This window comes from Cetorhinus maximus, chromosome 7 (genome assembly GCF_964194155.1).
Source record: "Cetorhinus maximus chromosome 7, sCetMax3.hap1.1, whole genome shotgun sequence".
Classification (NCBI taxonomy): Eukaryota; Metazoa; Chordata; class Chondrichthyes; order Lamniformes; family Cetorhinidae; genus Cetorhinus; species Cetorhinus maximus.
In genome coordinates this window covers 5933851-5958172 of record NC_135885.1, presented here as the reverse complement: position 1 = coordinate 5958172, position 24322 = coordinate 5933851, and the positions used below count along the sequence as shown (strand labels likewise).

General features: G+C 47.7%; 3 protein-coding genes across 5 annotated transcripts in view; 1 reads left to right on the top strand and 2 right to left on the bottom strand.

Annotated features, from left to right (window-relative positions):
- LOC144682557 (diacylglycerol O-acyltransferase 2-like) overlaps positions 1-11540 on the top strand; it is a 71051-nt gene extending 59511 nt beyond the window's left edge. Inside the window, exons 7-8 of the mRNA XM_078544993.1 lie at positions 7255-7457; positions 9386-11540. Coding sequence (XP_078401119.1) covers positions 7255-7457; positions 9386-9540 — 358 coding nt within the window. The 3' untranslated portion in view covers positions 9541-11540. The remainder of the gene's footprint in view (positions 1-7254; positions 7458-9385) is intronic.
- The window catches only part of LOC144682565 (BTB/POZ domain-containing protein KCTD14-like), a 1380231-nt gene that overhangs the window by 407154 nt on the left and 948755 nt on the right, over positions 1-24322 (bottom strand). The window lies entirely within an intron of this gene.
- Positions 21863-24322, bottom strand: part of ints4 (integrator complex subunit 4) — a 445537-nt gene continuing 443077 nt past the window's right edge. Inside the window, exon 23 of the mRNA XM_078544963.1 lies at positions 21863-21873. The gene's annotated coding sequence lies outside the window, so the exon portion shown is untranslated. The remainder of the gene's footprint in view (positions 21874-24322) is intronic.

The window sequence follows — 24322 nt, the reverse complement described above, 5'->3', positions numbered from 1 at the left end:
CTATTGATGAGACCCCATTGTGTCTTCCAGCCATCCCCCACTCCATCCCCATTACTGTTGGGCACAATGGCCAATAACTATTTACCAGCAAGAAGACCATGAGGAGCTTTCAGTCAAGTGACCAATTTTCGTAGGCTTTTCCATTCATTCGTGGGATGTGGGTGTCGCTGGCTGGGCCAGCATTTATTGCCCATCCCTAATTGCCCTTGATAAACTGGTGGTGAGCTGCCTTCTAGAACCGCTGTAGCCCGTGTGGTGTAGGTACACCTGCAGTGCTGTTGGGGAGGGAATTCCAGGATTTTGACCCAGCGATGATATTTCCAAGTCAGGATAGTGTGCAACTCCCAGCTCCAATTTTACTCTACTTTTATCCATTTATTTATTGTTTCCAAAGGTTTTTCCTATCCTTCCACACCCCCCAACCCACCCTCACTCACCTGCCAGGCTCCTCTACAATCCAGGGTTCGGATTAAAAAAGACACCCCTTTCCCTCTTCCTACCCCCATCATCTTAGTCAAAGATTCCTCAAGGACTGTCATCCAAAATATTGCTTTATTTTCGCTCCCATCCCGCAGTATTTCCAAAACATTAAGTCTCCGGGGATTGCACTGTGTTGTGCTTCACTGTCGTCTCCTCAATGTTATGGATGTACTCCTCAAACTCCGGCCTGTCTCTCTCTCTCTCTCTCTCTCTCTCTCTCTCCCTCTCTCTCCCTCTCCCTCTCTCTCTCTCTCATCTTCTAAGATTCTCATTTAAAACTTACCACTTTGAACAAGCTATTAGCACCTGTGCCAGTATCTCCGTAGGTGGCTTGCTTGATTATGCTCCTTTAGAAGGACCTTGGGACATTTTACTGAATATATTCTCTATATAAATCCAAGTTGTTATCTATAGTATTACAGTTTGAATCCTCCATCAGGTACCATGCCCTAAGACGGCCTTGGCAAGCATGGACTGCCATTGGATTTGATCCATGATTGCGTCTGGCAAAGTACTGCAGTGGTTGGCCATTGCCTCCTGCACTATGGCTGTCCAGGAAACTCTGCTGCTCTCACCGCCTGCCGTCGGGTGTACTGGAAGGATTTCCAAGCTGATAATCAACCTGTTTGGCCACATTATGAGCACACTTTCTGCGGCCATCAAGCCCTGAAGTGGGATTTGAACCTGGTACTTCAGGCACAGTGGCAGGGTTGGTACCCACTGTGCCACATAATTTGAATCCCTTTTTTAAACAAAAAAAATAGCTTGACATGTCCTTTCCTCAACCAAAAACTGTAATGTTTGGCACCAATTGAAATCTTTAAAACTGAAATTGATAGATTTTTGTCAGCCAAAGGTATTAAGGGTTACAGAAGCAAGCTGGTAGATAGAGTTGAGACAGAGATCAACCATGATCTAATTGAGTTTGCAAAAACGGCTCGAGGGGATGAATGGCCTTCTCCTGCGCCAAATGACTGGAGGAACATCAGATCATCACTTAATCTTCTATAGCGAATGGAATACAAGCCTAATCTATGCAACGCATCCTCATAATTTAACCCTTTAAGCCTCAGTATCATTCTGGTGAATCTGCCAACATACCCTTCTTGAGGTGCGGAGTCCAGAATTGAACATAATACCCTAAATGACACCTAACCAGAGCACCCATAAGAAATAGGAGCAGGAGTAAACCAAAGAGTCCTTGAGCCTGCTCCACCTTTCAATAAGGTCGTGGCTGATGATCTACCTCCATTCCATTTTTCTGCCCTACCTCCTAATTCAAAAATCTAACAATCATTTGATCATTGCCTTGAATATATCAATGACTCAGCATCCACAGCTCCCTGGGATAGAGAATTCCAGAGATTCAGAGGGTGAAGAAATTTCTCCTCCTCTCTGTCTTAAATGGATGTCTCCTTATTCTGAGACTGTAAACTCGAGTTCCTAGACTCCTCAGTAAGGGAAAACAGCCTCTTGGTATCTATTCTGTGCATCCTGTCAGAATCCTATTCTTTAAAGTCAGGCAGTATAGGCCCATTTTACTCCCATCTTTCCTCAATGGGAGACCCCTCATCCCAGGAATCAATGTTACACTCCATCTAAGGCAAGTATATCCTTTGCGTAAGGAGACCAAAACTGTACACAGTATTCCAGGTGTGGTCTCAATAAATTAGCCAATGTAGCCTGGAAAATTAATTCGTCTCGTATACTTGAGACAATTTCTTGGAGTAGTATGTTCTAGAGCCAGCCTGGGAGCAGGCTGTTCTAGACCTGGATTTAATCAATTCAGGATTTAATCAATAACCTCACATTAAAGAAGCCTCTAGGTGACAGCAATCATAACATGATTGAATTTCATGTTCAGTTTGAAGGGGAGAAGTGTGGGTCTAAGACTAGTGTTCTAAACCTAAATAAAAGTAACTATTATGGTATGAAGGCAGAGCTGGCCAATGTGAAGCGGGTTAAAATTTAGAACAGTAAAGATGCAGTGGCAGACTTTTAAGGAGGCATTTAATCACTCTCATCAAAGATTTATCCCAGTGAGAAAGAAAAACTCTTTGAGAAGGATGCATCATCTGTGGCTAAATAAGGAAGTTAAGGATTGGATCAAGTTGAAAGAAACATTGCAAAAATCTGCAAGGATTAGCGGTAGGTCAAAAGATTGGACAGATTTTAAGAACTAGCAAAGAATGACTAAAAAATGATAGTGTCATGATCTAAGACGAGACCCTCAAGTTTTTGATAAGATCTGGTTAGGAACCAATAACTTTTTGTTTAAAGTAGACAAAGTTTGAGATTCAAGACACCTATTAAGGGAATAAAGCCACAATATTACACAGCCTTTGAACAAAACAAAAATTAACTTTAACATACAAAGTCAGAAAAATAAAACAATTTGCAATATCTATCTTTACTCTAACATTCAGTGTTGACATGAGGTACGTGTGAATTGACAGACAAACTGTGGTAGAACACACCACACTACACAATAAATAGCAAATGCAACAAAGATTGGTTCCATGGATTTCTCAACAACCTACCGAGACACCAGTAACATCTGTGAGTCAAAACTCTATCTCTCTCATGAGGGATTCCAGTCTTCACCTTTGAAGGACTAACCAAGGAATTCTCTCCAGAAGTTAGACAGCATCAGCAATTGCCACCTCGCAGGGTTTCAGTCTCGTTTCCCAAGATTCCATTCCCCTGGATTCCTGAGTCTGCATCCAAACCCACAACCACTACTACCTATAAGGACAAGGGCAGTAGATACATGCGAACACCACCAACTGTAAGTTCCCCTCCAAGTCACTCACCATCCTGACATGGAAATATATCGCTGTTCCTTCGCTGTCGCTGGGTCAAAATCCTGAGAGAGAACTCCCTCCCTAACAGCACTGTGGGTGTACCTACACCACAGGGACTGCAGCGGTTCAAGAAGGCAGCTCACCACCACCTTCTCAAGGGCAGTTAGGGATGGGCAATAAATGCTGGCCCAGCCAGTGATGCCCACATCCCGTGCATGAATGAATTTTTTAAAAGTCTGTTAACTGGAGGCCTTTCTCCAATTGGAGCCTCTTTCTCTGCTGCTCTCTTTTTTTTCCCCTTCCTTAACTGGGACCTATCTCTGTCCCTTGTCTGAGATCCTTGACTACCATGGTGCTCCACTCCCAGTCACCTGAACTGGGTTTGTGCACTATTTTCCTTTTTTTGCACAGATGCTCTGGGCCTGTCTTCATCCCGAAGAACTAAGAATGCCGATTTGCGCATACGCATCCCGCTCCCGGTCCATGCATACGGCGAAACGCCAAGGTCTGTCGGGACTCTGGGTTCCCGACCACTGCTCTCACTGAGAAGATAAGTTGGCTTTCAAAACAAGAGGCAGAAAGTTGCGCACGAGAGAAAGTTAGCTAGTGATATAAAAACATATCGATAATAAGAGTTTCAACAAGTATTTAAATAGGAAAAGAGCAACTGAAGCTTGTGCTGGTCCTGGAGAGAGTGAATCTGGGGAATTGATAATGGAAAAGAAGGAAATGGTGGAGGCATTGAACAGGAATTTTGTATCTGTCATCACACTAGAAGACTTGGAAAATGTCCCAAAGATACTTAAATCAAAAGGGAAAAGGCAGGGAGGAAATTAAAATAATCGCCATCACCAGGGAAAAGGTGGGATTAGACCCAAAGGCTGGCAATTCCCTGGACCAGATGGCCTGCATCCTAGGGTCTTAAAAGAAGTGGCTGCAGAGATAGTAGAGACATTGGTTATAATCTTCCAAAGTTCCTTAGATTATGGGAGGGTACCAGCAGATTGGAAAATAACAAATGGTAACACCTTTTATTCAAGAAAGGAGGGAGACAGAAAGAAGGAAATCATAGGCCAGTTAGCTTAACATCTGTCATAGAGAAATTCCTAGAATTCATTATTAAGGAGGTTATAGCAAGATACTTAGAAAATCATAACGGGATCAGGCAAAGTTCTGCATGGTTTTGTGAAAGGGAAATCATGTTTTAATTAATTTGAGTTTTTTGAGGAAGTAACAAGCAAGGTGGATGAAGGGGAACCTGTAGATGTGGTGTGCTTGGATTTCCAAAAGGCATTTGATAAGGTGCCACATCAAAGGTTACTACACAAAATAAGAGCTCATGGTGTAGGGGGTAACATATTAGCATGGATAGAGAATTGGTTAGCTAACTGGAAGCAGGGAGTAAGCATAAATGGGTCTTTTTCAGGTTGGTAAGCTGTAACTAGTCATGCCACAGGGATCAGTGCTGGGGCCTCAACTATTTACAATTTATATCAATGACTTGAATGAAAGGACAGAATGTATGGTTGCTAAATTTACTGATGACACCAAGTTAGGTAGGAAAGTAAGTTTCATGAGGAGGTAAAAAGTCTGCAACAGGACATGGATAGGTTAAGTGAGTGGGCAAAAAAATAGTGGATGGAGTCTAATGTGGGAAAATGTGAAGTTGTCTGTTTTGGCAGGAAGAGTAGAAAAGCAGTATTACTATTTAAATAGTGAGAGCTTGCGGAACTCAGTGGTACAGAGGGACCTGGGTGTCCTGGTATGTGAAACACAAAGTTGGTGTGCAGGTACAGCAAGTGATTAGGAAGGCAAATAGAGTGCTGTTGTTTATTGCAGGGAGAATGGAATATAAAAGTAGGGATGTTTTACTGCAACTGTACAGGGTGTTGGTGAGACCACATCTAGAGTATTGTGTGCCGTTTTGGCCTCCTTATTTAAGAAAGAATATAAATGCGTTAGAAGCAGTTCAGAGAAGGCTCACACGACTCATTTTTGGGATGAAGGGCTTATTTTATGAAGAAAGGTTGAACAGGTTAAGCCTAATCCCATTGGAGTTTAGAAGTATGAGAGGTGATCTTATTGAAACATATAAGATCCTGAGGGGACTGGAGAGTGTGGATACGGGGAAGATGCTTCTTATGGGGGAGACTAGAACCAGGGGACACAGTTTAATAATAAGAGATGTCCCTGTTAAGATGGAGATGAAGAGAATTTTTTTCTCTTCAAGGTTGTTAGCCTGTTGAATTCTCTTCACCAGAAAGCCGTGGAGGCTGGGTGATTGAATATATATTCAAGGCTGAGTTAGATTTTTGACAGACAAGGGGGTCAAGGGTTATGGGGGAGCAGGCAGGTAAGAGGAGTTGAGACCACAACCAGATCAGTCACGATCTTATCCGAATGGTGGAGCAGACTCGAAGAGATGAATGGCCGACTCTGAAGTCCTGTTTTTCTGTAACAAAGCCCTGTACAATTGCAGCAAGACTTTCTTACTCTTGTACTCCAATCCCTTTGCAGTAAAGGCCACCAGACCATTTGCCTTCTGAATTGCTTGCTCTACCCGCAGGTTAACTTTCTTGTGATTTGTGTACAAAGATACCTAAACCCCTCTGAATCTAAACCATTAAGTAGTTCTCTCACTTTTTAAAAAAATAATTCTACTTTTCTTTCTTCCAAAGTGAACAAATTTCATATTTTCCATTATACTCCATCTGCCACCTTCTTGCCCACTCACCTATTGTCTGTATCCCTTGGCAGCCTCTCCATCCTCATCACAACCTAACTTCGTATCATCAGCAAGTCGTTTAACCGTTCAGCCTCTTGCAACATTTCTCGTGTCCTTATTTGAAAAAAATAATTTAAGCTTTTGACTTGTATTGCATCCCAAGTGGAGTTTAGAAGAATGAGAGGTGATCTTCTTAAAACATACAAGATTCTGACGGGTCTTGACAGGGTGGATGCTGGGTGGATGTTTTCCCCTTGTGGGTTGAATATAGAACTAGGGGGCACAGTTTAAAAATAAGCTTAAAAATAATTTAAGACGGAGATGAAGAGGAATTTCTTCTCTCAGAGGATTGTTAGTGTTTGGAATTCTCTTCCCCAGAGAGCAGTGGAGGCTGGGTCATTGAATATATTCAAGACTGAGTTAGAGTGTTGATTAACAAGGGAGTCAATGTTTACTGGGGGGGCAGACAGGAAAGTAAAGTTAAGGCTCCAATCGGACCAGCCATGATCTTATTGAATGGTGGAGCAGGCTTAAAGGGCCGAATGGCCTATTCTTGCTCCTATTTCTTATGTAAGTTGTTAACGAACATTATATACTGAATCTTCTCAGCCTGTTGACATAGTAACCGTAAAACTACTTCCACGTGGTTTTGTGCACCTGTACAGGCCCAGGTAAGTTCAAGGAGTCCATGTGGGGGAGGTGAGGGGCAGTAGGGAAGGCCTGGGGGTTGTGAAGGGGGCGATCGGGGTCTCAGCAGAGAGGCCAGGGTGGAGAGAGGGAGGCGAGGAGGTCACCGGACCTTAAGGAAGGTCTGCCCAACTTCAGAAAGGGAGTTTCTGATGGAGGCAGCCACCACCCCCCACTCTTCTTGCCTGGGATCCAACTCTGTTTGATTTCAGCCTTTCTCCATGCCAGGTCAACCCTCCCACCAGCCTAAACGTTGAGGCTAGGTGGCAAATGGCCCTTGAGTGGCCAATCATTAGCCACTTAAGAGCCTCAATTGGGGGGGGAAAGTGGGCTTCCCTTCTGAGGCCTTGCCCACTCCAGTGTAAAATCACTGTGTGGTCAGGGTGGGCAGAAACCTGTCTTAATATCTCCTGTGGCTCAGTGACCGGTTTTATTTGATAATGCTCCCATGAAATGGTTACAACAGTAAAGGTGCTACAGGGAGTTTTTGTAAGGGGGGGTTTGGAAAGAAATAACAATTCTCCTAGATGTTTCCAATTTGTTTTCTTCTCTTGGCAGAGCTGATTTAGTCCCTGTTTATGCTTTTGGTGAGAATGAAGTTTATCAACAAGTTATCTACAAGGAAGGAAGTTTGATGCGAGCGATACAAAGAAAGTTCCAGAAGCTGATTGGATTCGCCCCCTTAGTTTTCCTTGGCCGTGGCTTCTTTTCGAGCAGCTCCTGGGGCCTCATGCCTTACGCAAAACCCATCAACACTGTGGGTAGGTTCCTTCCCCTATCCTAAACTTACTAATCTCCTGGACACACAACTCCAGAAAGAAAAATCATTGCTCCATGAACAAAAGTAGTGAGGCTTTTTTTTAATGTAGGTTTTTGTTCATTTCTTTAACACGTTTCCATTTTGTTGGTTACAAAGATGTTGAATACGATTTTTTTTTTGGAAAAGAAAGCCTTTTGGCTGGCAGTCAAAGATCATCCAATCAGGGAGCAGAAACTACTGGCTGTCCAATCAGTGAGGGAATGCAGGGCCACACAAGGGTAGGCATTTCCAGCAACCAATAGGAGGATCATGTGGGGGCGCTAACAGTTGGAGGCAGTGGAACCTTCTGGAATGTGTCCAACCAAAGTTGGCAACCCCAGAGGTCATGCTTCAGTGACACAAACATTCACTCCCTCCAACACCGATGCAGAGTAGCAGCAGTGTGTACCATCTACAAGATGAACTGCTGCGACTCACTGTCTCCTTCGATAACAAACCCATGACCTCTACCATCTAGAAGAACGAGGGCAGCAGATAGATGGGGACACCACCACCTGGAAATTCCCCTCCAAGTCACTCGCCATCCTGACTTGGAAATATATCGCCGTTCCTTCACTTTCGCTGGGTCAAAATCCTGGAACTCCCTCCCTAACAGCACTGTGGGTGTACCTACACCACATGGACTGCAGCAGCGGTTCAAGAAGGCAGCTCACCACCACCTTCTCGAGGGCAATTAGGGATGGGCAATAAATGCTGGCCTAGCCAGTGAAGCCCACATCCCATGAATAAATAAAACACACAGGCCTGGCTGGATTAAACACGTTAGGGTTGTAGCCCTTGGAATTTAGAAGATTAAGGGGTGAGTTGATCAAAGTTTCAAGAGATTAATGGCAGCAGATAGGGTAGATAGCAAGAAACTATTTATGCTGCTTGGAGCATCTAAATCTAAAAATTAGAGCCAGACCTTTTTGAGAGTGAAATTAATAAACACTTCTCCACACAGAGGGTTAGAAGTTTAGAATTCTCTTTGGCAAGTTGATGTTAAATCAATCATTAACTTTAAATGTGAAATCAATAGTTTTGTTAAGGGATATGGGGCAAAGGCAGGTATATGGAGTTAAATCACAGATAAGCCGTGATCTCGCTGAATGCGGAACAAGCTCGAAAGGCTGAATGGCCTTCTCCTCCTCCCCTTTTTTATTCCTAATGTTGTGTTATCGTGCAAGTTGCACCTCACCTGTAATCCGAAATCCCACAACCAGTGCACTTCCCTGCCCCCTCAAAGGACCCAATTTAAAACCATCAATATCCACTGACTCAGAGGAGAGATCAGGGTTCATTGGAAATGTCACTGGACTAGTAAACCAGAGGCCCAGGCTAATGCCCTGGGGATCTGGGTTCAAATCCCAACATGGCGACTAGTGGAAGTTAAACTCAATTAATAAATCTGGAATTGAAAGCTGGTGTCGATAATGGTGACAGTGAAACTATCATCGATTGTTGTAAAAACCCATCTGCTTCACTAATGCCCTTCAGGGAAGGAAATCTGCCGTCCTTACCCGGTCTGGCCTACATGTGACCCCAGACCCACAGCAATGTGGCTGACTCTTAACTGCCCCCCCCTGAAATGGCCGAGCAAGCCACTCAGTTCAGGGGCAATTAGGGATGGGGAATAAATGCCGGCCTTGACAGCATCACCCACATCCCATGAAGGAACAGAAAAAGAGCAAAACCTGCTCGTTACTGTTGTGGGATCCTGCTGTGCGCAAAATGGCAGCCGAGGTTCTTCATTAAAACGGTGACAATGCTTCAAAAATTCTCGTTTGAAAAGCACTTTGGGGAGTCCTGAGGTCGTAAAAGGTGCTCTCTATAAATAAATAAGCCTTTCCTCTCCTTTAGACAACATTGTTTGAACTTTTGTGTTTGCAGTTGGTGAGCCATTTACAGTCCCGCGGATTGAAAACCCAAGTCCGAAAGAGGTGGATTTCTACCACGAGCTATACATGTCCTCCCTCCTCAAACTCTTCAACAAGTACAAGGTTAAATTCGGTTACTGTGAAACAGATCGGCTGGAGGTGATTTAAAGGGCTCCCATCCTAAAACGCCCGCTTGCCGTTCGCTGGGAACCTCCCGAAAGAAACAGAAATTTTCAGCAGTTTCACCTTTAACGGTTCAAAATGTGTTTTTAAAAAAAACCCTGCCCCACCTGCACTACCGAATAACGAAAGGAAATCATATCGAAAAATAAAAAATAATTATTTTTGCAGAAGAATATTTTTGTCAAATTCACCAGGACAAGCTTTTTAAGAGGAATTTGTCTTATGAAATGTAATTTTTGTCTCGGTTGTAATTTTTTTTTTTTTAGAAATTGTCATATACAATCTACTGACTAATTCCTTTTATGTAATGGGCTGGTAATTCGTGGGTTTTGTTTTGCAGGAGGAATGTTCAAAATGCACAAGCAATGCAATGATGCCAAAGTATCCGATTACCTAATTGCTCTATGCACCTTTACTATTTTGTTGAGTTTCTATATCGCCCTTTGAAGCCCCTAATATTTAAGGGGAAGGATAGGAAGAGTTTGTTTGTTTGTTTGTTTGTGAGGCGGAGGGGGAGTGGTTAGTCACGTTCAGTATTGGAATGATGTGTACCGCTATGACGTGGTAATTGTGCAATAAGGTTCATATCTTCTACCACTCTGCCAAAGCAATAGGACTTTCGACTGGAATCTCTTGGGGACTCTAGATTCAAGTACACCGATAATTCGAGGTCAGGATGGATGGAGGGAGGGTCAATGGGGGAAAAAAAGCCATAATTAATCTCTCAACTCATTTTGTGTGATGTTCTCGCCAGGCATGGTTAAGCTATCGGTCGCAGAAAGCTATAGGAAGAAAACAAGTAAATTCCAAGTCACCTGGTGCCCTTAATTCTTCACCTCCAAGTTGCCGCCACCAGTGGCCACTCTGTACAAACAGCAGGACATGCCGTAGCTCTGTGCCATTGCACGAGCCAGTGTGAAACACATGACTAACTCAATGCTAACATCCTTTAGTCACCTACATCGTTTGGACGCTCTATTCTCGTGATTGAACGTGTGACGCTGGATTAAGTGGGGTAATATTCATTGAGATAAAAACAAAAAACTACTGCGGATGCTGGAAATCCAAAACAAAAACAGAATTACCTGGAAAAACTCAGCAGGTCTGGCAGCATCGGCAGAGAAGAAAAGAGTTGACGTTTTGAGTCCTCATGACCCTTCAGCAGTTCTGTTGAAGGGTCATGAGGACTCGAAACGTCAACTCTATTCTTCTCCGCCGATGCTGCCAGACCTGCTGAGTTTTTCCAGGTAATTCTGTTTTTGTTTAATATTCATTGATGTTGCTTAGTGAAACGTGGGGAGGGGTGGAGTGGGTGAGAGAAAAGCCCCTCCCTCCCTCCCTCCCCACAAATGAACCCTCTTCACTGGCTGAGCACGGAGTGTGTCCTATGTTTGTGCAGTGCCTTTTTGACATCAGGAAGTAGAGATGAACTGAAAGCAGCCCCTGTTTGGAACCAGAAAATCTGAGAGGGCTAGATATCTTCTTCTTGGTGCAAAAGGAGAAAGAGAGAACACTTAGGTCCCAAAGAGAGATGGAGGGAGAGAAAGAGAGCTGATCTGCCACACACTCTCATGGAAGCCATTTAATATTAACAATCCCATCTATTCAAATTACACTACTGTGCTGCCAGCACTTGGAGTTCAGGAATACACCAATGGAGAAAATTCCACATTCTTAAGCTACTTTTTTCTGAAAAAATTGTTCACATCTAGCCATTTTGAATGAAGCCATGCTGTGTGGCCATTATCCAATTTTGAATGATGTGTTAATTGATTTTGAGTGTTTGTGGAGTTTGAATGCCGGTGAAGTTCACTGCTTCATAGGGCCTGGTGTTCACTTTCTGTATTCCTCTTGTCTTATCCATCACTTTCTCTCTTTCTACCTCTCTTTTATCTTACCACAGTTAACAGCACAAGTTCAAGAATCAGATTTTTGTACTAAATTGTGGAGTTAAAATAAAACCCCTTTTTTTAATAAAAAAAAAACAGCCAAGTTTGTGTTTCTGGTTATTGGCCTGGGATGATATGAAGGGATTCGCGTTTGATATTTCAAAAAAAAATGATCAACTCCTTAGATGGTGAAACAGTCCTGTGCCTGCTTTAACAAGATCTGAACAACATTCAGGCTTGGACTGATGTGTGCTGCAAATGTTGCTCGCTCCTTTTGTGTCAACATGAGACATCCTAATCATGTCTCCTTGATATTCAATGGGATGACCATTACCAACCTGGGGGTTACCATTGACCAAAAACTGAACAGGACTAGCCGTGTAAATACTGTGGCTACAAGAGCAAGTCCGAGGCTGGGAACTCTTTTCTTTTTCACTATTCATTCATTGGATGTGGGCTGCGCTGGCTAGGCCAGCATTTATTGTGCATCCCTAACTGCCCTTTGAAGGAGGTGGTGGTGAGCTGCTGCCTTGAACCGCTGCGGTCCATGCTGTTAGGGAGGGAGTTCCAGGATTTTGACCCAGTGACAGTGAAGGAACGGCGATATATTTCCAACAACACTCAAGAAGCTGGACACCATCCAGGACAAAGCAGCCCACTTGATTGGCACCTCATCCACAAACATTCACTCCCTCCACCACCAATGCACAGTAGCAGCAGTGTGCACCATCTACAAGATGCACTGCAGAAACTCACCAAGGCTCCCTTCAGCAGCACCTTCCAAACCCACGACCACTACCACCTAGAAGGACAAGGACAGCAGATGGATGGGAACACCACCACCTGCAAGTTCCCCTCCAAGCCACTCACCATCCTGACTTGGAAATATATCCACCGTTCCTTCACTGCCACAGGGTCAAAATCCTGGAACTCCCTCCCTAACAGCACTGTGGGTGCACCTTCACCACATGGACTGCAGCGGTTCAAGAAGGCAGCTCAGCACCACCTTCTCAAGGGCAATTATAGATGGGTATCATTGCCCATCTTGTCGCCGGTACCCAAACCCCATGAACAAATTTTAAACATTGAATTTCTACTGTTGATTTAACACAGCTAAAACATCCTTAGAAAGGATATCTTGTCTTGGAGGTCTCCATTGGACACCAGGCACCCAAACAAGAACACGGGGGGTTATCTCCATTATCTTGGCCCAATATCTATCCCTTAACCAACATTACCAAAATAGGTTATCTGGTTATTCTCACACTGTGGCAGCTTACTGTGCACAAATTGGCTGCTATACTTCCCGCATTACAACACTTCAGGGAAAAAGTATTTCATTGGCATGAAGAGCTTTGGGACATCCCGTGGCGATTAGAAGGTGCTATATTAATGCAGTTTCTTTCTTATTTGGTGCATAACAACTGCTGCAGCTGGCTTTATCCACAGGAGACGCTTTTCAACAGTGCTGCTGTATTGGTGCATGGAAGGAATAGTCAGCCCCACTGTTCCTTTGACAGAGCTCTTCAGTTAGCGCCACTCTCCTGCCCTTTCCCCGCAGCCCTCCCTGTTCAGTTTGGAGTTCTGTTTTAAAAGCGTCATGTGTGGATTACACCACTAGATGATGCCACAGTCAAACCTCAGCTTCAACTCGAAGATAAACTCAATGAGAACCAGTGCACGAGTTGAAAATAGACTGAAAGGTATCGGATGAAGTATCTCTGAATGATACGTGTGAAGGTTCAAAGTGCCCTGACTGCTGTCGTGTACAATGATCGATAACATTGCTGTTATTGTATCGCCCTGTTGCTTTTATACAGAAACATAGAAGGCGGCCATTCAGTTCTGTAAACCTGTTCTGTCATTCGTTTAGATAATAACCGATCTGTATCTTAACTCCATCTACTCCACGGTTCCATAACTCTTAATCTCTTCCCCAGCGAAATGCCATCAGTCTCAATTTTCAATTGACTCCCATGTTCAACAAATTCCAGATCCCCACTCCCCTTTGTGTGAAGAATTGCCCCCTGACTTCACCCCTGACCCTGCCTGGCCTGATGGCCCTCATTTTAATGTTACATCCTCTTGTTCTTGTGATGCCTTCAATGTAGAAAAATGTCACGAGTTTTTTCACCAAGATACGGGGAATATTGACCACCAGGAAATTGAAGGGGACATTGGGGGACTGAGAGATTGAAGGAGTCGACAAAGAAATGGGTTTTAAGGAGAGGAATATCTCCATTATCTTGGCCCAATATCTATCCCTTAACCAACATTACCAAAATAGGTTATCTGGTTATTCTCACACTGAGGCAGCTTACTGTGCATAAATTGGCTGCCATACTCCCTGCATTACAACACTTCAGGGAAAAAGTATTTCATTGGCCATTAAGAGCTTTGGGACATCCTGTGGTGGTTGAAAGGTGCTATATTAATGCAGTTCTTTTCTTATTTGGTGCATAACAACTGCTGCAGCTGACCTTATCCACAGGAGGCGCTTTTCAACAGTGCTGCTGTATTGGTGCATGGAAGGAATAGTCAGCCCCACTGTTGCTTTGACAGAGCTCTTCAGTTAGCCCCACTCCCCTGCCCTTTCCCCACAGCCCTCCCGGTTCAGTTTGGAGTTCTGTTTTAAAAGCATCATGTGTGGATTACACCACTAGATGATGCCACAGTCAAACCTCAGCTTCAACTCGACGATGAACTCAATGAGAACCAGTGCACGAGTTGAAAATAGACTGAAAGGTATCAGATGAAGTATCTCTGAATGATACGTGTGAAAGTTCAAAGTGCCCTGACTGCTGACGTGTACAATGATCGATAACATTGCTGTTATTGTATCGCCCTGTTGCTTTTATACAGAAACATAGAAGGCGGCCATTCAGTTCTGTAAACCTGTTCTGTCATTCGTTTAGATAATGACTGATCTGTATCTTAACTCCATCTACTCCTCAGTTCCATAACTCTTAATCTCTTCCCCAGCAAAATGCCATCAGTCTCAATTTTCAATTGACTCCCATGTTCAACAAATTCCAGATCCCCACTCCCCTTTGTGTGAAGAATTGCCCCCTGACTTCACCCCTGACCCTGCCTGGCCTGATGGCCCTCATTTTAATGTTACATCCTCTTGTTCTTGTGATGCCTTCAATGTAGAAAAATGTCACGAGTTTTTTCACCGAGATACGGGGAATATTGACCACCAGGAAATTGAAGGGGATGTTGGGAGACTGAGAGATTGAAGGAGTCGACAAAGAAATGGGTTTTAAGGAGAGGAATATCTCCATTATCTTGGCCCAATATCTATCCCTTAACCAACATTACCAAAATAGGTTATCTGGTTATTCTCACATTGAGGTAACTTACTGGGCACAAATTGGCTGCCATACTCCCTGCATTACAACACTTCAGGGAAAAAGTATTTCATTGGCCGTGAAGAGCTTTGGGACATTCTGTGGTGGTTGAAAGGTGCTATATTAATGCAGTTGGTTTCCTATTTGGTGCATAACAACTGCTGCAGCTGGCCATATCCACAGGAGGCGCTTTTCAACAGTGCTGCTGTATTGGTGCATGGAAGGAATAGTCAGCCCCACTGTTCCTTTGACAGAGCTCTTCAGTTAGCCCCACTCCCCTGCCCTTTCCCCACAGCCCTCCCTGTTCAGTTTGGAGTTCTGTTTTAAAAGCATCATGTGTGGATTACACCACTAGATGATGCCACAGTCAAACTTCAGCTTCAACTCGAAGATAAACTCAATGAGAACCAGTGTACGTGTTGAAAATAGACTGAAAGGTATCAGATGAAGTATCTCTGAATGATACGTGTGAAGGTTCAAAGTGCCCTGACTGCTGTCGTGTACAATGATCGATAACATTGCTGTTATTGTATCGCCCTGTTGCTTTTATACAGAAACATAGAAGGCGGCCGTTCAGTACTGTAAACCTGTTCTGTCATTCATTTAGATAATAACCGATCTGTATCTTAACTCCACCTACTCCTCGGTTCCATAACTCTTAATCTCTTCCCCAGCGAAATGCCATCAGTCTCAATTTTCAATTGACTCCCATGTTCAACAAATTCCAGATTCCCACTCCCCTTTGTGTGAATAATTGCCCCCTGACTTCACCCCTGACCCTGCCTGGCCCGATGGCCCTTGTTTTAATGTTACATCCTCTTGTTCTTGTGATGCCTTCAGTGTAGAAAAATGTCACGAGTTTTTTCACCGAGATACGGGGAATATTGACCACCAGGCAATGGAAGGGGATACTGGGAGACTGAGAGATTGAAGGAGTCGACAAAGAAATGGGTTTTAAGGAGAGGAATGTGGGGAGGTAGAATTCCAGGCAGGTAAAGGCCAGAGAAGCGAATGAAATCCATGTTTAAGAGCATAGAGTTTGTGGCTGGGGTCTGCACAGTTGGCTCAGTCCCATTTCATGCAGCTCCTTGCTAACCTTCAATGGTTTTCCATTCCCCAAGCCCCCACAGGGTCTCACCCCTCCCTCGCTATCTCTCCGTCAGTTTGTAACACACAAACGGGCCAGGATTTGTAGGACGGCAGCGTTTCCCTTCCCGCCATCTAAGGAGTCGACGGGAAACGCGTCCCCGCCGATACTGGCTGCCCCACAGCCGTTTAACCCTCCAACGCGTCCTTCACTCAGGAGGGTGAGCTGAGCTCTCTATAGTCCCAGCAGTGCCAGAAGCTGCAGTGGACAGGGCCAGGAGTAAAAGCAGTCCCTAGGATCGAAGCCCCGGGAGTCCAGGACAGATAAGCGTGGGGGTCTCCGGGTGGGGAGAGAAGGTGAGGCCTTGGTGGGGGGGGTCAGGGGGTGAGGGGTGAGCACAGGGGGTCTGGATGTGTTGGTGGAGGGACTGGAAGGAAGGGTGCACCTGCAGGGATCACCTACAGGGGTCAGACTTTTTATGAGGGGCTCCCGATGTTGAATGGAAGCTGCTGATATAGGCGCCCATGCGCCCTTCCTGCCTGAGGTCTGAGCAGAGTCACTTTCTGGGCTTCTCCAGCCCTCCACTGATCCTGAACATTGAGGCTGGGTGAAGAAACTGCTCTTAAGTGGTCATCAATTGGCCACGTAAGGGTCCCCAATGGGGCCGGGTGGGGGGGAGGGTGTGGTGATGGTGGGGAGGCTGTGTGACCTAGGCCTCACCCATCCCACCACCATAAAATTGCAGAGGTCAGAGCGGCCAGACGCCTGTTGGGGAGGTCATGTGAGGAAATTTGTGGGTCTCCCTGTCTGATGGGGACATATAAAACTCTGCCCATGAATTTGTGTGTGTGTGTGTGTGTGTGTGTTAGTGCACGAGTGTGAATTAGTATGTGTATGAGTGAGACAAAGTACGAGCGTATGACACTCTGTGTGACAATGAGTGTTAGGTAGGGCGAGAGACTGAGTGTGAGAATGACAGTGAGTCTGACACAGAGTATGTGACCCTGTGGACAGAATGTTCCTGTCGGAACCTGACAGAGGCTTTCCGGTCCTGGTCTCCTGTACATCGCGACACCCTCCACTTCACGAGGCAGAGCTTACAGGCAACTTTCCCCTCACGCTCCCAAAATCTCTCACTACCCCTGGGGCTGAACCTTTAGCTCAGCGGGCGAACACGCGCCCATCCCGACCGAGCGTAAAGTGACGCGTGATGACGTCGGGTGAGCGTCCCGACGTCATCGCGCGATATTTCAGTCGGAGGGTGGGTGTCGGGAGTTGGCAGCACGCCCGCCGACAATTAACAGGCCTATTAAGGCCATTATAAAGTTAATTAAAAGAAACTTTTCGCTGCCCGTCCAACCTTACAGTCGGCGGGGCAGGCGAAAAGGCCAAGCGGCCTTTGCATTTTTTTTGGAGACCTCATCCACGAGCGGGATGAGGTTTCCGACAGCAATTAAAAATAAAATAAAAAGTTTTAAAATCTATTTAATGACATGTCCCCGCTCAAGTGGCAGGGTCACATGAGGGGACATGTTGTATAATATTTTTGACATCTTTATTTTTTTAATTCGAAAACGGTTCATCTCCCTGAGGTAGCTCCGTGCCTCGGGGAGATTGACAAGTGTGCACCTGTGCACGTGCACGCAGTTGGTGCTCGCCTTCCTCATCAACCCCCCCGCCCCCACACAGGCAGTGCTGAGCGCCGCCGCTCGCGTTTCATGCTGGGCAGGGCCTTGATTGGCCCACCGCGGTCCAGCCCCAATCGCAGGCAGCTGTCAGCTTCCCTCCCGCCCTCACCGAGACTGCCCATCGAGGTCAAAATTCTTCCCCTGGAGCCGTGTGTGCAGTTTTGGTCTCCTTACGTAAGATGGTGATGCAGCGGTAATGCCGATGGACGAGTAACCCAGAGACCCGGGCTAATGCTCCAGGGACATGGATTTAAATCCCACCCTGGCAGCTGGTGGAATCTGAATTCTGTTAATCCGGAATTGAAAGCTAGCCTCAGTAACAGAGGCCATGAAACATTCACAGATCGTTGTAAAAACCCATCTGGTTTGCAAATACCCTTCAGGGAAGGAAATCTGCCGTCCTTACCCGGTCTGGCCTACTTGTGACTCCAGACCCACAGCAATGTGGTTGACTCTTAACTGCACTCTGAAATGGCCCAGCAAGCCACTCAGTTCAAGGGTAATTAGGAATGGGCAACAAATGATGGCCTTGCCAGCAACGCCCACATCCCATGAAAGAATACTTACAGAATACTGAAAGGCCTGGATAGAGTGGACGTGGGGAAGATGTTTCCATTAGTAGGAGAGACTAGGACCTGAGGGCACAGCCTCAGAGTAAAGGGAAGACCTTTTAGAACAGAGATGAGGAGAAAGTTCTTTAGCCAGAGAGTGGTGAATCTATGGAACTCTTGCCACAGAAGGCTGTGGAGGCCAGGTCATTGAGTGTATTTGAGACCGAGATAGATAGGTTCTTGATTGGTAAGGGGGTCAAAGGTTACGGGGAGAATGGGGTTGAGAAACTTATCAGCCATGATTGAATGGCGGAGCAGACTCGATGGGCCGAATGGCCTAATTTCAGCTCCTATGTCTTATGGTCTTATAATAAAGGGGGAAAAAAGAATGCAGGTGCAATGATGGTTCACTAGATTGATCCCTGGGATGAGGTGGAGAGATTGTGTAGAATCGGGCCTAGAGTTTAAGAATCGCAGATGATCTCACTGAATTGTATAAAAATCCTCATGGGCTTCAGTGTGTATTCACTGTGTAGACACTGAGAGGTTGTTTCCCTTGACAGGAGACTCTAGAACAGGGGGGGGTCATCATCTCAGGTTAAGGCCATTTCAGGACTGAAATGTGGATAACTTTTTTTTCACTCAAGTGAGTTGTGAATCTTTGGAATTCTCTATCCCAGAGGGTTGTGGATGCTCATTTGTGGCGCATATTCGAAATTAAATCAATAGGTTTCCGGGCACCAAGAGAATCGAGGGATCTGGATCGTGTGAGAAGGTAGAGATAGTGCTGGATTGTGGTGGCAATCTTATTGGTGCGGCCAATTTAGAGGATGACTTTGGAACCACCATCCATTTAAAGACAGCTCCTCTTGGGCCGGCAGCACTGCAACACCATTGATAGAGGAGGCCGCTGCTGAGGCTGTAAGGAGGAGGGGGCTTCTTCCCACTGAGGCACCCTCAATGGGCAGGTAAGAGATTAATTGGTATGTTGGGGCAGGTAGGCAGGCCCCCAGCGATCGGAGAGGCGAACCCTCCAATGGCAGCACAGGAGCCGTAGGTGTGGTCATTGCCAATGTGGGGGCTCCTTCTTGCGCCATGGAACCTCTAGAAATGAAGGCCCCTGGGAAATCCACTACGGGAGGCTGCCACCAGCGTAGCTGATGGACCCACCACGCAGCGGAGGTGCCATTCTGACACCCGTAAAGTCTCATCGACCCGGCGAAATGGCCATCAAAAGCGCCAATTAATGGCCTTAATTGGTCACCCACCTCCTGTTGGCGGGATGCCAAGACACCAACGTTCCCAACGCTGGGGAGGAAGGAGCACACGGAGCTTCCCTCCAGGTGCCATTTTTACTACCCCTCCCACCTCCCAGTCGGACTCGAAAAAGTCAGCCCAGGCTCAGCATTTCGGAGCTGAACAGTCATTGACCTCGATCCTCCAGACCTTCCAAGGCTGGGGCACGTTACCACTGCCCACAAAGGTTTCTCTCTGACTCGACAACACCACCCATTTCTCCTGCAATCTTCCGATCCCAGCCGAAGCAGAAATGGACAGTGCAGGGACTCCAGGGTAAGCCCAACAAGCCTGGGAGAGTTGGGGGGAAGGGGAGAAGATGCTCCCTTTTTAGGGCAGTAGCTGCCCTCATCAGGTAAGTTTTTAAAGGTCCAGGTCTTTTAATGAACGAGCTGTGGGTTAATGAAATGGGTGAGTGAGTTAACAAATAGGTTAGTGAATGTGTTAGTGAGGGAATGGGTAGGTGGGTGAGGTAGGTAGGTGGGTCAGGTGAGGTGGTCAGGAGGGGGACTGTAGTCGGGTCAGCCCGTGCAAGAGTCAGATCACTGGGCTGGTCGGGGGAGGTGGCTGGTTGAGTTGCTGCGGGGGGGAGTCGGGTCGGTGGGGGGTGGGGCGGCTAGTCAGATTGGGTTGGGGGAGTCGGCTGGTCGGAGAGGTAGGCAGGTTGGATCGAGGGTGTGGTTGGGTGGGCGGGGGAGGGTAGTCTGGGGGGAGGGGGTTTTTAATCAGGAGGTCGAGGGGGATTGTTGGCTGGTCGGGGGTTGATTTGGGAGGCTCGGTTGTGATGCTCAGTTGAGTTACCCAGCTGTTAGGCTCTGTATTAAACTGTCTAATTTCCATGGTAAGTGTGCGATAAGTCCTGCGTATCAGGCCCAAGTCTCCACCCTGAGCTCAGGGTCTGAGGTATTCGCAGAGGGCACCAGAAAATCAGCCCGTTGGAAGTTTAAACTACCCGGGCGATTCCTACGAATGTCAGTCCATCAGGACTCCTGTACGGCCACAGCGAGCATCTCCTGCCCTATGTCCCATCTCAGACAGTCCGCAAACTGGAAGATTAGGACCACGTACTAACTCAGCTTCTCTCTCCACAGATGCTGCCTGACCTGCTGAGTAGTTCATGCATTTTCTGCTTTGCACCTCTGTTTTCCAGCGTCCGCAGTATTTTGCTTCTGCTCGGGACCTTCTACATTGCCGAGAGAGCAGAGAGCCCCTCATTTAAGGCCTGACCTCAAAGACGGCACCTCTGACAGTTCAGCACTCCCTCAGTACTGCACTGGGAGTGTCAGCCTTGGTTATGAGCTCAAGTCTCTGGAATGGGGACTCGAATTCATGGCCTTGTGAGTCAGAGACAAGAGTGGTACTGACTGAATTATGGCTGAGATTGAAGACTCCAATTGAAGGAAATCCCTGAGGATAGAGGCAGAGCAGATTTAGCAACCTTCCACCCGATTCCACGTCATAAAGTAACACGAGTCAAATTTACAGACAACCGTTTGTTTCAATTTTTTTTATTTAAAATAAGGAAATCTGCAAATCAAAAATAGTGCAAATGAACTTCAATCTCAGGGCAATCGAGAGGAGTGAATAGCCTCCCTTGCCTGCTCTTGATCACAGTGTTTAATAGTCTCTCAACATATTCCACATCAGCCCAAGTTCATTCTTAAATAAGATCAAAGGTGCCAAAGGAGTCTCCTCAGGAGCAAAGGTGCTGTGTGCCAGCGACTGTGAGAGCACCCACCATCTTCTCAGCAGTGCGGTTGACTCCTAACTGCCCTCTGAAATGACCGATCAAGACACTCAGTTCAAGGACAATTAGGGGTGGACGATAAATGCTGGCCTTGCCAGTGACACTCACATCCCATGAAACAATACATTTTTTAACAGTATAAAACTTAGCCCTACAAGCAAATGCTGGACTAAAATGTGCGTAAACTGAGGAACATTTCCCTCAACTGCCTGCATCACTGTAGAATGCTCTCACCTAATAAAATAGGATTTCAGTGAAAACACTCAACCCAATTTACCGGGGTCTGAGGGAACCTTCCTTGATTCTCCTGTGTTTACAAAGTGCCTACAGGGTGGACACAGGCCATTCAGCCCAACAGAGCCATACTGGTGACTGTTCTCCACTTGAGCCTCCGTCCAATCTCTTCTTCAAACTGTAGGTCACGACCCACAGTGGGATCGCGGGGTGAACGTTTGGGGTTACGGGCTCTGAGGCAGCAATGGCGGCTGCGAGGTGAAGGCTGAGATGGGATTTGCCTCCAAATGTCCATGATTATCTTTGATGGTGGGCGTGACCCCAATGAAATGTGCTTTGAGGCCTGATTGTTGACAGCGACAGAGCCTGAAAAAACATTTCTTTATTGGCAGCACCCTTGATGTTTGAGATGCCTCCCACTGCCTCCCCCAGACCGGTCAGCTACCCTCCCCCCCATCCCCCACACTGGTCAGCTACTCTCCCCCCATCCCCCACACCGGTCAGCTACCCTCCTCCCATCCCCCACATCGGTCAGCTACCCTCCCCCCAACCCCCAGACCGGTCAGCTACCCTCCCCCCCATCCCCCACACCGGTCAGCTACCCTTCTCCCATCCCCCACACCGGTCAGCTACCCTCCCCCCAACCCCCACACCGGTCAGCTACCCTCCCCCCCAACCCCCACACCGGTCAGCTACCCTCCCCCCCATCCCCCACACAGGTCAGCTACCCTCCCCCCTATCCCCCACACAGGTCAGCTACCCTCCCCCCCATCCCCCACACAGGTCAGCTACCCTCCCCCCAGCCCCCACACAGGTCAGCTACCCTCCCCCCATCCCCCACACCGGTCAGCTACTCTCCCCCCATCCCCCACACCGGTCAGCTACTCTCCCCCCCATCCCCCACACCGGTCAGCTACTCTCCCCCCCATCCCCCACACAGGTCAGCTACCCTCCTCCCATCCCCCACACCGGTCAGCTACTCTCCCCCCATCCCCCACACCGGTCAGCTACTCTCCCCCCATCCCCCACACCGGTCAGCTACTCTCCCCCCCATCCCCCACACCGGTCAGCTACTCTCCCCCCCATCCCCCACACAGGTCAGCTACCCTCCCCCCATCCCCCACACCGGTCAGCTACTCTCCCCCCATCCCCCACACCGGTCAGCTACTCTCCCCCCATCCCCCACACTGGTCAGCTACCCTCCATCCATCCCCCACACCGGTCAGCTACCCTCCCCCCATCCCCCACACCGGTCAGCTACCCTCCCCCCAACCCCCACACAGGTCAGCTACCCTTCCCCCATCCCCCACACCGGTTAGCTACCCTCCCCCCAACCCCCACACCGGTCAGCTACCCTCCCCCCATCCCCCACACCGGTCAGCTACCCTCCCCCCCCATCCCCCACATGGTCAGCTACCCTCCCCCCATCCCCCACACCGGTCAGCTACCCTCCCCCCAACCCCCACATCGGTCAGCTACCCTCCCCCCATCCCACACACCAGTCAGCTACCCTCCCCCCCCCATCCCCCACACTGGTCAGCTACCCTCCATCCATCCCCCACACCGGTCAGCTACCCTCCCCCCATCCCCCACACCGGTCAGCTACCCTCCCCCCATCCCCCACACCGGACAGCTACCCTCCCCCCATCCCCCACACCGGTCAGCTACCCTCCTCCCATCCCCCACACCGGACAGCTACCCTCCTCCCATCCCCCACACCGGTCAGCTACCCTCCCCCCATCCCCCACACCGGTCAGCTACCCTCCCCTCATCCCCCACACCGGTCAGCTACCCTCCCCCCATCCCCCACACCGGTCAGCTACCCTCCCCCCAACCCCCACACCGGTCAGCTACCCTCCCCCTATCCCCCACACCGGTCAGCTACCCTCCCCCACCCCATCCCCCACACCGGTCAGCTACCCTCCCCTCATCCCCCACACCGGTCAGCTACCCTCCCACCATCCCCCACACCGGTCAGCTACCCTCCTCTCCCACTCCCAACACCGGTCAGCTATTCTCCCCCCCACTCCCCACACTGGTCAGCTACCCTCCCCCCGCCGACCCCCCACACCGATCAGCTACCCTCCCCCCCATTCCCCACACCAATCAGCTACCCTCCCCACCTCCACCCGCCCCAGTCAAAAACCCTTCCTTGCACCCAGTCAAGAACTCTCTCTCCCAACCAACCCCTCATTAACAACTCTCTCCCGCCCACAATCAGATCAGCCACGATCTTAGTGAATAGCAGACCAGGCTCGAAGGGCTGAATGGCCTACTCCTGCTCCTAAGTCCTATGTTCCTATGATTCCCCCGCCCCTCCACAATTTTCACAATTAAAATGGGGTCACAGCAGGAAAGATTTTGGGAAGCACTGATCTCACCCCATCAACATAGCCTACTATTATTTTCTCCCTCGTGTGTTTATGTAGCTTCCTGTTAAATACATCTGAACTATTCACCGCAACCACTTCCTGTGATCGTGGAGTTCCACATTCCCACCACTCTCTGGTTAAAGAAGTTTCCCCTGAATTCCCGATTGGGTTTATTAGTGACTGTCTTATATGCATGGCCCTTGGCTCTAGTCTCCCCCACAAGTGGAAACACCTTCGCTACGCCTACCCTATCAAACTCTTTCATAATCTTAAAGTCCTCTATCAGGTCTCCCCTCAGTCTCACCTTTTCTAGAGAAAAGAATCTCTGCCTGCTCGGCCTTTCCTCATAGAATATAACCTCTCAGTTCTGGGGCCATCCTATTTGGTTACCAGAGTTGGATCCAGGGTTGAATGAATTGATCCCATGATCCTTGGAGGAAGCTGTGATTGGAGGGGGTGCGCTATAATAGGGCAACATTGATATCCAAACTGCTCTTCTGTTGAGCACATCTTGTCACTGAAGGTGCAGTTAATTGGTATCGAAAACCGGGAG